General features: G+C 33.0%; 1 protein-coding gene across 1 annotated transcript in view; it reads right to left on the bottom strand.

Moving 5' to 3' along the window:
- The window catches only part of R3HDM1 (R3H domain containing 1), a 139,592-nt gene that overhangs the window by 101,036 nt on the left and 24,815 nt on the right, over positions 1-13,741 (bottom strand). Inside the window, exons 5-8 of the mRNA XM_090279494.1 lie at positions 10,644-10,758; positions 8,841-8,919; positions 1,803-1,862; positions 1,579-1,719 (exon numbers count right to left, since the gene is read on the bottom strand). Coding sequence (XP_090135620.1) covers positions 1,579-1,719; positions 1,803-1,862; positions 8,841-8,919; positions 10,644-10,758 — 395 coding nt within the window. The remainder of the gene's footprint in view (positions 1-1,578; positions 1,720-1,802; positions 1,863-8,840; positions 8,920-10,643; positions 10,759-13,741) is intronic.

The raw sequence follows: 13,741 nt of genomic DNA, 5'->3' as shown, positions 1-13,741 counted from the left end.
GCCAACTGACCTGGAGTCTGCACGATCCTTCCCCATGTGGGAAGGCCACCCTCCCCTCCACACCCCCACTCTTATTAGGGTTTTCTGGACCCAAGGGTAGGTAGGACGACGACCATGTCCAGCTTGAAGCAGCTAGAGGAGCTTGAGACCTTTGCCCATTGTCCTTTACAAGATTACAAAGGGTCCTAATATTTGAGAGGGGGGGATAGTTAATTTTTACGAACCAGGGGTATGGACTTGGGGGGGATTGCTGGGGGGGGGGTGCTGGGGGGAGGGGAACAAGGGGGAGAAAATTGGAACTGTTGTAACAATATAATCAATAAAATGACAACAAACTCAAAAAAAAAAAAATACTAGGTTCCATCAATATAACTATTTTGTTGTCTACCTTCTATTTAAAATGGAAGAAAACCAATTTAGTTCCAGCAAACAAAATGGCAGCTATAAGGATAAAGGCCATTATAATAGAAAGGACATTAAGTGAATTAAACATAATCATGTAAACTGAATGGTCCATAGATAAGACCCTGAGAGAAGTCTAGTTTCAAGAAAGTCAGAAAAATAATGAACTGAAAAGTATTATTTATGGCACCTGAAGCTGACTGCTGCTCAAGGCCACGGATCCTTTGTTGTCACATAGAAATTGATATAAAAAATTCTATTGATAGGCAGATCACCATCAAACTATAAAGTTTAGCTGAACTCAACTAGTTGTTTTAGGATCAGCTTTACAAATAGGCAGAAGAAGTGTTGTTTACACATTATAACTTTAGGGGCCTCTGCATTGGGCTTTTTGCTCTCAATGCTAGGACTGATCATCTATTTTACCAATAGTATAAAGCTATCACTTTTTTTAAAAAAATGGCTCTTCCTAACTCCTTAAAAAATTTCCTCAGTAAATTATATACAGTCCAGAAGGTGGACACAACATTATGGTTAATACTATATTACCCAATAGACTCACCTTCTTGAGATTTGTAGCAGAAAAGGAGCAGAAACAGAGGTGGAAAGAACGGTAACTGATGGAAGATTTAAAAGTGATGGTGTCAAAATTTGCTTCCCTCTATACCCCAATTTGCCTGAGGTTGGACATAGCTATCTAAATTACATTAATTTAAAAATCCATAAGAGAATGGTTATCAAATATCACTGATCTTATGACCTCTCAGGGTTTTGCTTTTTTTTTTTTTTAAATCAGTCCTCATTCATCCACCTCATTTCAGTTCAGACTGGTGTTTTTGTTGGTTTTAAAGAGAGACAGAGAGAAACATTCATTTGCAGTTCCATTTATTTATGCGTTCATTGGTTGATTCTTGTATGTGCCCTGACCAGGGATTGAGCCTGCAACCTTGGCATATCCAGACAATGTTCTAACCAACTGAGCTACCAGGTCAGGGCCAGACAGTGCATTTTAAATCTAGTGAGCTAAATGTATTTTTTGACCTAATTATGTAAGGTTATTATGAAGCTCAATTAGTCTGCTAAAACATGTGGAAAGCCTCAGATGAAAGGCGCTGTAAAAAAATAAAATATTGCTACACACACATATGACATATACCTACATTTCTTAATACTTACATTCTTGTATTGCTAGTTTTGTTTACTATGACAGACTTCCCACTCTGATCAACATTGTGGTCTAATCCAAAGTAAGCAGCTACTCTGTGTAACAGCATCCTATGGTAAGACGTCATCGGGGGGAATTTTTTACGTGGAGATCTAGAAGTAGGAAAAAAACTGATTTAGTAAATCAAGAAGAAATGTGATGACAATTTTTTTTCTTGTTGAATGTCAGAACTTACTCATTATTACCAATGAAATCTAAAATTTCTTGTTCCAATTTCAACAGCATCATTCTGTCCCTGAAACAAAATATGAAGTCTATTATATGTAAAGCTTAACATTGAAATGACCACAAATGTTAAATTTATACTGCTAAATATTTTCTTAAAACCTGTACATTGAGGAATATCACAAGCTTGGTGCTAAAATATTTTGTAAAAAAGTAATGTTTTTAAAAAATAAAAGATAACTTTTTTAGTTTATTTTTTATTATGGTAAATTTCACACACACACAAATGTAGAGGGAATAATGCAATGCACCTCAATATAGCCATCACCTAACTTCAGCAACTATCAACATGTTGCCATTCTTAAAATAGATGTATTTTGATTTACTAAGTATCACTATATTGTAGTTTGTTCTGTAAATACAGGGTGGGGCAAAAGTAGGTTTACAGTTTGTATGGAAAATAACACAGTATTTAATAAATAATAATACAAGAATAAACTTTGTTTCACATACTCACAATTGTAAACCTACTGTTGCCTTATCCTGAATATAGATAATAAAAGCATATTAGGTTTCACTTCTTCAGTCAATAAAGCTGAGACGGGTAGCAGGAAAATGGACATCTTTCATTAGAATCATGACTTTGTTATCATGCTGAACTCCATAGGAACAGTACTCTAAAGAACATGCAATGCCAGTAACAACAGGAATACTCCTACAGGAATCCAAAGATAGTATATAGATGGCACTAGAGCAGAAAAGTATGAACCACATTACTAACTCTAACTCAGAAGGAAAGGACTTCTCAAAACATTCTGTAAATTGCTATTGTATTATATATTTTTAAGAATTTGGGAATCTTCCCCATAAAAATCAAAATGAACCAAAAGTCTCCAACATTTAAAATAAATAAATACTCTAGGGAGTACCTGCACATGCTCCTTTAGGCCACTAGGGTCCTATTTAGTACACTTGGGCTGTAACAACTTAACAGGACCCCTCCCAAATGACCTCTTTGTTCACACACCAAGAACATGGCTCAAGAGAGTAGTCCCGTGCTCACTAAATTTCATGTACGTGTGGGGAAAAAAAAAACCCAAAACAAATAACTCACAGAACCTTAAAAGTAGAAGTAGCTTTACAAATCACTCAATTTTGTTCTTAAAATTTTATAAATCAAGAAAACTAGGCCAAGAGGTTAATGTTTTCCTCCTAAATAAATGTTATATAGATCTCTCTCAAATTCTAGTAGAGGAGATTACGTTCCCTTCTTAAGTTGCCTGCACGTCTATACATCAGCTCTGAGTCTGATTCTCCCTCTATATTATAAAAGAAGTCTCATAAAACTGAGTAATACTTGACCATACATTTTAAAATATTAGTTGAAAAATCAAGGGAAAAACATGCCAACTTGGTGATTTCACTTCTAAAGCTGAAAACAGGATTACATTTATAATACAAATTCTAGCAACATTCAATTTTGTCCCCATATCTGGTCCTTGCTTTAGTATTCCTCACCTCAGCAAGTGGCCCACCTTTTACCCAAAGTGGTACTAGAAGCATTCTTGGCCTGTTATAATCCTTTTTTCTAATCCTCCTATGCAGTTAATTACTACTGCAAATTTTATCTACCTTCTACCTATTTTTCTTGTTTCCACTGCCGGTATCCTAAATTCAAACAATCATGATCTGTGGCTTAACTACAATACAAGAGTAATTCAGTGTCTCTGTATTTTCTCTTATTCCCTCCAAATCTATTCTACCTAAACATCTATAATGATTTTTTAAAAACACATGTGAACACACGTCATTGCCTTGGTTAAATATTTATTACAGGTTTCCCAATGCTCTTAGGTTATAATTGAACATCTGTAATGTAGCCTACCAGGCAGGCATAATCTGGTCTTTATCTATTTCTTTAGCCTCATCTCATACCCCTTCCTCACAAAACTCAATATCTTGGCTTATCTTTATACTTGCCAAGCTCCTTCCTTTCTCAGCTTCTTTGAACATGCTGTTTTCTTCACCTAACAACGTCTTATATTGTTTCTTAAGACTCTGTTTCTTTTATACTTTTCTTTAATAGCAGTTATCACAATTATCATTACATAATGATCTGTATTATATAGAATGAAGTTCAACAAATTATTTGCATGGAATTAATGAAATTATTTTATCCAGAAGGTCTTTTAATATTTTTTCCTTAATTTTTTGGGGGGAGGATAGGGAATTTTTACTTCATAGGGGTTTCCCCAGAAAAGACTTAATTCACTAAAAGACTCTCTTTTCATCTAACTTTTAGGGCTCAATTTGTCTTGAGATGATATTATTTTCAGTAACTTTCCTGATATATTTTATACACTTGTTGTAGGGGAAAAAAAAGGAATCTGAGGCAGGCAACTTATTCAGCATTCACAAACAGTGCATTTGAATTGCTTTTCTGAGTCAGAGCTAAACAGCAGGCATAAAATATGTGAAATGTTCTTTAGTAAATGTACTGCCATTGAAAAAATTTCCGTTGTCTCCATGAATGAACAAAAAATCAGTATCTAACACTTTTGATATAAATTTAGGTGTTCATTTTCTTTTGCACATAGATCTGTGGGTTGCAGAGGATTTTCTATTATCTGAAGCACTTAGTATTTAAATTAAGTTTCCCTTCTCAGTTTACTAAACCAAGTCAGTAACTTTCCCAAGTTCTTAAGACTGACACTTCCCACCAGGACCAGTATAGTTCAGTCCAAGCTACCAAATTTTTGAATCTGTAATTAAGGTTAGATATTTCGTTAATGGACATGAGCCAAAAATTACTATAATACATTAATAATATATAATGTATATAAAATGTAATATATTAATATAGATACATATAGGACTCAAACTAAAGACCCACAAAATGCTTTCCTGAAAGCATAAGGTTTAGCACATGAACCTAAAGGTAGGCAACTTATTGAAACTGTTATGGTATAAGCTTTAAAAGAAACCAATATAATGTTGTATAAATGTCTTCTTGTACACTGGAAATGAATATAATAGTGTATGTCACTTGTAACTAAAAATTTTTTTAAAAGTAACAAATATATGGTGTCTCTTATTAAAGAAATAATAAAAACAAGGATCTCAATCAAACTCATCAGTAGGCTACTACCTAAAGGTAAAATGAAGAGGCAACAATCTTTTTAGTTATCAGTGTTCTAGTCATTACACTAGAATCCGGTTTAGAGAAAGTATGTATAGCTGGTATAGCAGTGGCAAAGAAAAAGAAAAAGGAAAGAAAACAATAATGCTTCCATTTGACCACCCCTTTCACAATGTTCCTTACGACCTTGGTCAAATATCTAAAACAGGTAAGAATTTAACTTAACTAGTTAATTTAAACATTACTTCCAATAGAAGTAGTTTTACAAAGTATTTCAAACACAGAACCATTACATAATATTCCCCAGAACAAAACATATTGCTTTTAAAAAATCCATTCTCAGGACTAACCCATGGGGTTGCTATCCTTCATTAGTAATTTAATATAGTTACCTTTATTGTCCATATTTAATACATATAAAATTTACACAAAATGGGTATAACATTAATACAAAAATAGTATAAAATCATGTCAGTGAGTGTAATCTCCACTGAGGACAACTTCAGATTCCTAAATTCTAATTCAGTAATAATTATTATAGTGTCTGAAAATATTCCTTACAAATAGGAATTCCAGATAAATTATTATTACTATTTTGATTTTCTATTGTTGTTCTATTACGGTTGTCCCAATTTTCCCCCAGTGCTTTCCCCTGCCCCGCCCACCCCCCTTCCTCAGTTAATTCACCCCAACGTTGACCATGTCCATGGGTCATTTATTATTATTTAAAATTTGAAGTTTATATATTGGGCTGAGAACACGATAAAAATTTAATGAATCTGAAGAAAAAATTTGAAAAAAATTCTCTGAGCAATATTTGATCTCAAAAGCTTTAGTGGGTACCTGCCACACTTATTACTGTGCTATATGTATCCAGCAATTAATTGTGTGTTTCATTGAGAGAACAAGACTGAGACATCAATTAAGCAAACCTTTCTTCTCACAAAATTTAACACTAGCTACCACTTCCTAATCCACACTGACAACAGTAATAACTTACACATTAGCCATTACATGAATTATTCACTATATATTTATTCAAACAAAAACACATACTCAGAAAGAATAAAGTACTGATACATGCTACAACATAGATAAACCATAAAAATATGCTAAGGAAATGATGATAGTCACAAAAGACCACAGATGATATTTGTATGAGATGTACAAAACGGACATCTGTACAAACTTGATTAGCACTCAGGGCATAGGGAGATGATAGTAACAGGGTGTGGGTTTCTTTTTGGGGTGATGAAAATGTTCTATAATTGACTTGACTGATGCTAGTACATATTGGTGAGTGTACTAATGCCCATTAAATTGTACACTTTAAAAATGCATATGCAGGTAACTTACAGACTTTTCCATTTGTGGAGAAAAACAGAGCTGTACAATAGAAAAAATATTTTGAAATGCTTAAAAATAGATTTCTACTCTTCATCCTTACTGATGTATCTTCTGTAGGTTCAGAGGAAAGAAAAATTCTTCCTGTTTCGGCCCTATCTTGTTTTGCTCAAACTAGTTATGCATTTTCTACCTTCCCCGTTTCCTCAAACCACTGAGTTCTGGTTTCTACCATCTTACTACATATGAAACAGTTTGTTAAAATAGCTAATAACTTCCTAGTTTCTCAATCTAATGAATTGTTTTTGGTACTTCTATTTGGTACTCTTATCTTCTATGAAACTGGTCCCCCTTGGCTGGCTTTTAAGACAAATGTTCACAAGCTTCTTTCTTTTCATCCATGGAATTTTGTCCTTGTCATTTATTTCATCTCTCTGGACAAACTCATTCATAGCAAGCTTCATTTCTACTGATGATTCCTAAATCTGTAACTACAGCTTGGCTCATTTACATGAAAACCTGAACTTCTTAACTGCCAACAGATAGATCTCATCTCCTGGCTTTCCTTCGGGAACCTCAAGCAATACTTATTTATAATAGAACTTGCCCTATTCCATTCAGACTTGCCCCTTACTTAGTCAGTTAATGAGACTAGTTGTCAGCCCAGCCAGAAACCCAGTAGCTTCTCTGTTCTACTCTTATTATCCCAATACCCTTCCATATCCAAACGATCAGCAAGTTCTGCCATGGTATTTCCTGAATATCTTTCTAAGGTGTCCTTTTATCTCTAGTTTTCTCTATGGTCTCCTCTCTGTTTTCTTTGCTCATGATCTTGGCCCCTCACCACTGAAGTAATCTTTCTAAAATACAAATCTGATTATGGCATTACTCTACTCAAAACGCTCTAATTACTCCTCAACCTAGTATGCCACACTCAGTATATCTCAAATGGTGCACTACTGACATTTCAAGTAAGACTACTTTTGATTGTTCATTACTGTCTTGCAGCTCTTTTTAGCACCCCTGGCTTCCCAGTACCACTCCACAGCCACTAGGACTCACCACCCAGCATATTAATACTATCCTAGGTTGAGAACAAGTGCATATATGATCTGTCTTCCTGTCTCACCTGCACTTTCCCATCATTTTCTAGAATTACTTGCCACATACATCCCTGCTAGAGCCAGTGTACAATCTTGTCTTTTCTTGAATAAACCACTTTCCCTCGCATACTACTATGCCTTGGCAATGCTCTTTACCTTTATCTGGAAGAGCTTTCTCACAGTTCTCTGTAAAGATAGTTCCTGTTTATAAATGAGTGCTTTCAAGACTCAGCTCAGGCATCAGCTTTTCAGTGAAGCCTTCCCATATCCTTTCAAACAGAGATCGGGCCCCCCAACCTGTGTTTTTATAGCACCTTGAAAACTTCTTTTATAACATCTATTCTATTTTTATTATATATCATGTGGGGTTTTTTTCCTAGCGGAGAGATGGTGAATAACTTAGGGTTAGAGATTGTATTTTGTCCATCTTTATATCTATAACTTTTAGCACAGTGCTTAGCACATGGAAGATGTTCAATGAACTAATGAATTCATCTTTTTTTTGGGACTAAAGAATAAGCTTGAACTTAAAACAAAAAAGTCAGGCAAAGTTGACTAGTTTCCTTCCTCACTACATACCTATATTCCTTCAATCCATATTACAAGAAGACTCCTTTTCTTTTTGGTAGTTCTTTTTTGAGATTTATGCTAAATGTAAACTAGAAAATCAAGATGGTACTGAATACAATAAACCCTAAATTAAAATAAAGGTTTATCTTGAAGCATGACATAAGTCTCAGCAAAACTAAAGAAAGTTGAAGAAAGTTGTTCATGTTTTCTCCCGTATGCACAGAGCCACTGAAACAGTTTTGAATGAAGTTAAAGACAATTAAGCGCTTCCATATTTCAATGCATGTAAAAAAAAACTACCAATCCAGGAAGCTAACATTTAGAACCTGGGTTTTAACCTGCAAGTCTTCTATCTCATAAAAGCATTGGTGAGATATTTTGTGGATAAGTCTTTTTCTGGGGAAATGCCTCATAGGGGTCACTGATCTGCCAAAAAGTTAAAATCTATTTATTCAGTTGAAGGTTTATAAACTAAGAAAGAAAGAACAAATATTCTATGTTTAACTTAGTTCAAAAACTAATTAGAGACAAAAACACTGAGTTCTTATTCGATTCAGTGCATTATCATGAGAATATTTTTCTCTCTTTTTCCATGATCAATGTTACCTCTGTATTTCAATTGAGTTGAAATTTTTGGTAATTCTGTATTTCCCCAAATTCCTACAGAGAGCAAAAATTATTTTTATATCATGGTAACATACATAGGGCAAAAAGATTTTACGCACGTGCATATAGTAGACCAACAACAACATCTTAGCTCTAAGACTCTAAAATGTTTCTGGTGTACTTCAAAATTGAAATTTATTCTAATCTTCTAACATGGTAATGGAAACATAAATGGCAAATTATGGTTCTCTAGAAGTAATTTAAACCTTATAAATTTAGTTTTTACCTGGGGTTGTTTTTTAATGTAGTTACTAAAAATTCATGTAGATCTATGCCAGTTGAATCAGTGTATTCTTGACTGGAATCTAAAAAACAATACAAAAACACAGTGAAAAGTTGTTTTGAATATAAATCCCTTTCCCTTTTACAAGATACACATCTTAAATAAAACGAGATGCCATGAATTGAAAAACATTAATAAAGTAGAAAAAAATTGATGAGGAACTCAGATGACCACAATTTTTCTATTTCCATATAATAAGCAGATACAAGTTTATATAATTGCATGTATATGCATATTCTTTTTAAAAAAACCTCAAATATGCCAGTTTAACTTATTCTAAATTCTTTCCTTTATATACTTGCCAGAATCCTCATTTTCAAAAATGCCTCAAGTGAAAAATTAGAATGATTTATATAATTAACTACATTGATAGCAAATTAAGATAGCTTAGTTCAACTGTGAAGAGAGGTGGAGCAAATAATTTGGAAGTGGATAGAAATTTAGTTCTGAGGGGATATTAATTAGATTTAATCCTTTTCAAAATTTCATGTTTATTTCTTCCTCTAAAATGTAATCATATCCTTATGCTACTTATAATACTGATTAACATAATTGAATTTATAAATTAAAAAAGCACTTTTATAGAAGTACAATGCTAGATAATGGTGAAGCCCTTTAAAATTTATTATGAAAGATAAGCATTCTTGCTTCCAAGAATATTCTTATTGAATCCCGAATATTCAGCCATCAGCTCTTAGTAACGTCATTAAATAATATTACTTTTAGTGGAATCAATATTGAAATGATAGTGATTTCATCATTTCAATGTGAGAGACAAACCAATAAGAAATAAAGTTATCTTCCTCAGTAACTCTTGAATGTGTTGCAGTTTTTTGGCTAAAGTATTGGGTTGGCCAAAAACTCTGTATGGTCTTTTCTGTTACATAAAACACATTTTTCATTTTCACCAATAACTTTGATTTGTATATTTTAAGTATGTTGGCAATCTCCCACATTGTTGACTGTTCTCAATCAATGTCTTGATTTGATCGCCATCAACTTCAACTGGTCTGACCATGGATAGTCCAGTGAGAAAACGATAGCACGAGACTTCTCAAACCACTTTTGACATGTTTGCTTAGTTACAGTACCTTCTCCATATCCACTGCACAAATCTTTTCTTTTCTTTTTTTTATCATCACTGTGTGGTTGCCTCTCACTTGCGCCCCCAACTGGGGGCCTGACGTGCAACCAAGTCATGTGCCCTGACTGGGAATTGAACCAGCAACACTTGGCTCGCAGGCTGACGCTCAATCCACTGAGCCACAGCAGCCAGGGCTGCAAATCTTTTCTTTTTGTGTGTCAGTTGCGGTTTTACCTTTCTTGAAATAATAAAAGCATAATATGTCGAAAATGTTGTACATTTTCTTCCATTTTCAATATTAAACGGCTATACAAAAATTCACCAATTTTGATAAGTTTTTTAAAAAATGCACAATGATATGACTGTTGTCAGAATACATTCTAACAAAATTGTTTTGAATGAAGTTAAAGACAATTAAGCACTACCAGAGCCATCTTATGGAAAAGACCAAATGAACATTTCGGCCAACCCAATATCTTACTGATGTTCCAAACTGTGTTATTCTATTTTGCCCAGGCAAGCAAATATTATATTATCCCTTCAGTCTGTTCTGTATTATTTTTAATATAGATATCCCATATATAGAATTATCTGAGGAGTAAAGGATGGAGTTATCGATAGTGACACAATAATTTTGTTTAAAAAACAAATAAATTGCAGACCTCTTGATAACATTTTTCTGGGTAACTTATCACTGGCTTTTTCCTTTTCTGCTTCATCTTTTGAGGGCTTCTCCTCTTTTTCAAATGATTGTGTTAACTGGGTCTGAATTTTCTCCTGTTGGATGGTAAAACCAGTTATTAAATAAAAACATAAAGTGATTCAGTTAATACCACACATCTATAATTTCTGAGTAACACAAAAGTGTATGGAGAAGAAAAAAAGATTATTTTATCCAATTAGATCCTTCAAAGTAGAATATAACTTAAATTTAGTTTTACCATTTTCTCAAAGTCTAGATAGTACATGTTAAAATGCTAAGTATATCAATGGAAACATATCCTGAAAATTATTCTAGAGAAAATAAATGTTTTCTATAATAGTTTAAAAGCATGTATTTGCAAAACCCCTAGAGAATCAGAATTGGCGTCTTCTTAACCTATTTTTTTTTTATAAAGAAAAATGGAAAGTTGCTTTTACAATAGAATTACACTTAAATGGCTCAGAAGGAGTATGTGTAGTGACAGCACACACCCAAGTGACAAAGCAAATGGGGAAATGACACCTATTTTTGCAATGGAGATGCTAAGCAAAAGTAACTATCATCAATCATGACAACAGGAACGCAAAAGTGTCAACACTTAATAAAAAGTAGTTTTTAAGTATTCACTATAATCTCGTATTTCTTCATTCTTTTGACATGCAAAAAACTCTAAGTACAAAATTTCCAAAACCAAATTTACATGACTTTTATTATTTACTATTTGAGATTTAAATAACACTGTTCTTCCTTCAATTACCAGAAAGTTCAGAAAGATTTCAAACAAGATTGTTTTCCTTCCTGATACATAATAATTTATTGTGAAGTAACCATACTGTATAAGACTGAAAAGGAAAACCAATTCTACATTTTATTTTGAAAACAATGTCATTACATGCAATTTCAGAACCCAGAGGAATTATGGAAAATTAATTCATATTGCCTAAAAAAAGCTTAAATCACATAGCATTGTTTATTCAGGCAAAGTTATAAAGAAAGGAAAAGTAATAAAGAAAGGTAGAATAACTTCCAGACCATTTCTATAAAGATAAAGGTTCAGCTTAGTTATAACCTAAATAAACTGTTGTTTTGTAGTGATGAAAAACGTCAATTACAGTACTTTGCTTCTCTGGGAGGTGGTTGGCGGCAGTGGCAGTAAAAACAGTAAGTCAGTATCTAAGAGGATATAAATTTCAGAATTCTTAAACTTGCAGCCACTAAGATTTCTATTAAACACTCCCCCTCCCCTACATAATTAAAAAAAGAAGTATTTGGCAGAGAAATTAGATCAAATATAGTATTTTTTCCTATAGGGTTGCTGACTGATATCTTCCTCTCTTTTCAATTCTGCTTCCCCTTCCACTTAAATTCAAATTTGTACTCAGAATATAGAGTACAAGCTATGCACTGGCAATTTTCACTAAAATGATGAACTCTTACTCTATGCCCTCTTTTGTCTTGCTTGCCAAACTTTATACATTCATCAACTGGTAAGTTATTTTTCTCATTATGACTAATTTTTAAAAAATTAAATTTATCAGAGTAACACTGATTAATAACATTATATAAATTTCAGGTGTACAACTTTATAATACATCTGTATACACTATTGTGTGCTCACCACCAGAAATCTAGTCTTCTTTAGTCACCTTGTATTTGACCCCCTTTACCCTCTTTGTCCTCACCGCATCCCCTTTACCCTATTAACCACCATTGTTTACTCTATCAATGAGTTTATTTGTAGCTTTTTTGTGAAATGGTATGGTTCTTGTCCTTTTCCATGTGAATTATTTCACTTAGTGTGATATTTTCAAGTCCATCCATGTTGTGTTATGATTCATTTTCTTATCTTTCCTTATTTTTAAATTATTATAAGACAGATATTTAAAAATGAACCTCAGAACTATGTAATATTGGAAGTTTTCTTGACTTACAGCTTCTATTCCTGTTACTCAAGGATAATCTATGAAATCAAGGTTGGAAGATTTCATATTTAGATTGTCACAAAAGGCAGTTTCAATGACTATCAGATTTCATTTCTAAATTCACTTCCTAAAGCTGTACATTATAATTACAGATATTAAACTATTTAATCAAGATGAACTGTATTTAAAATCTAGTAGGTAATGTACTGAGGCCTGTCTTCAGTTGATCCTGAGACCTTGTTTTCATTAGCAAATAAACAAGGCACATTTTAAATGCTAAAGTCCTTATACACAAACTTTTCTGACTATAAATAAGTGACATCTCCATAGGAAGCTGTAATTCCTTTACTCTTCACTTTGTCATTGACATTTATTACTGAGGTCACTTCCCTCTCATGAGCTCTCATCAGACACAAGTAACATCTCTCTATTAATTGCCTCTCAACCTTTTGAATTAGTTTTATTCAAATTAATTCTTCAAAAATCACATTCTGAAGCAAGCATTAGTAGTTGGAAACTGTCTCTAGCATCAAGGATCAGATGCTAGCTCATTTCATGAGAAATAATTTATTTTACTATTCCTATTCAGGTGCAATTTAGTAAACTCAAGACTTGGAAAAAGTAGTGTCTTTTGTTCAGTAAGGGTAAAGTTACGTTATTATCCCAAAAGAAAAAAATTACTGTATCCAAGAGAAATTGAGAATGAATGTATTAAATGGAATAACTGAATTCTGGCATAAGAACCTTATTCATTATTCATATCCTATAAGAGCTTTTTTAATTATAAATGCAAAAATTATTATCTGCAATCAATAGTATATTCATTAATTTACAACATATACTCCTGATATTAATTTTTTTCTCATAAATTTTCATTAGCTAAATTTATGTAGCACTGTAAAAATTTCCCAATATTTTTCAAATAGGTAAAATGTACTGAAAAAAAAGATTACATTAACAGTTTTTCTCAGAAAGAATGTTTTTCTCTATTAACAGTCTAATGAATGCCTGACTCTTCTCATTTTCTCAATCTCCTTGGATTAATTATTCTAAGAGGCTAAGATGGTGTAACAGCTTGAACAACAAAATGAAGAAATGAATTTTTATAAAACATTATACTGTCCTCTGCTCCACC

Source organism: Furipterus horrens, unplaced genomic scaffold (assembly GCF_987537825.1).
Source record: "Furipterus horrens unplaced genomic scaffold, mFurHor1.1.pri manual_scaffold_1, whole genome shotgun sequence".
Lineage (NCBI taxonomy): Eukaryota > Metazoa > Chordata > Mammalia > Chiroptera > Furipteridae > Furipterus > Furipterus horrens.
Note: the sequence above shows the minus strand (reverse complement) of the source record. Positions and strands in the feature narration are given on the sequence as shown.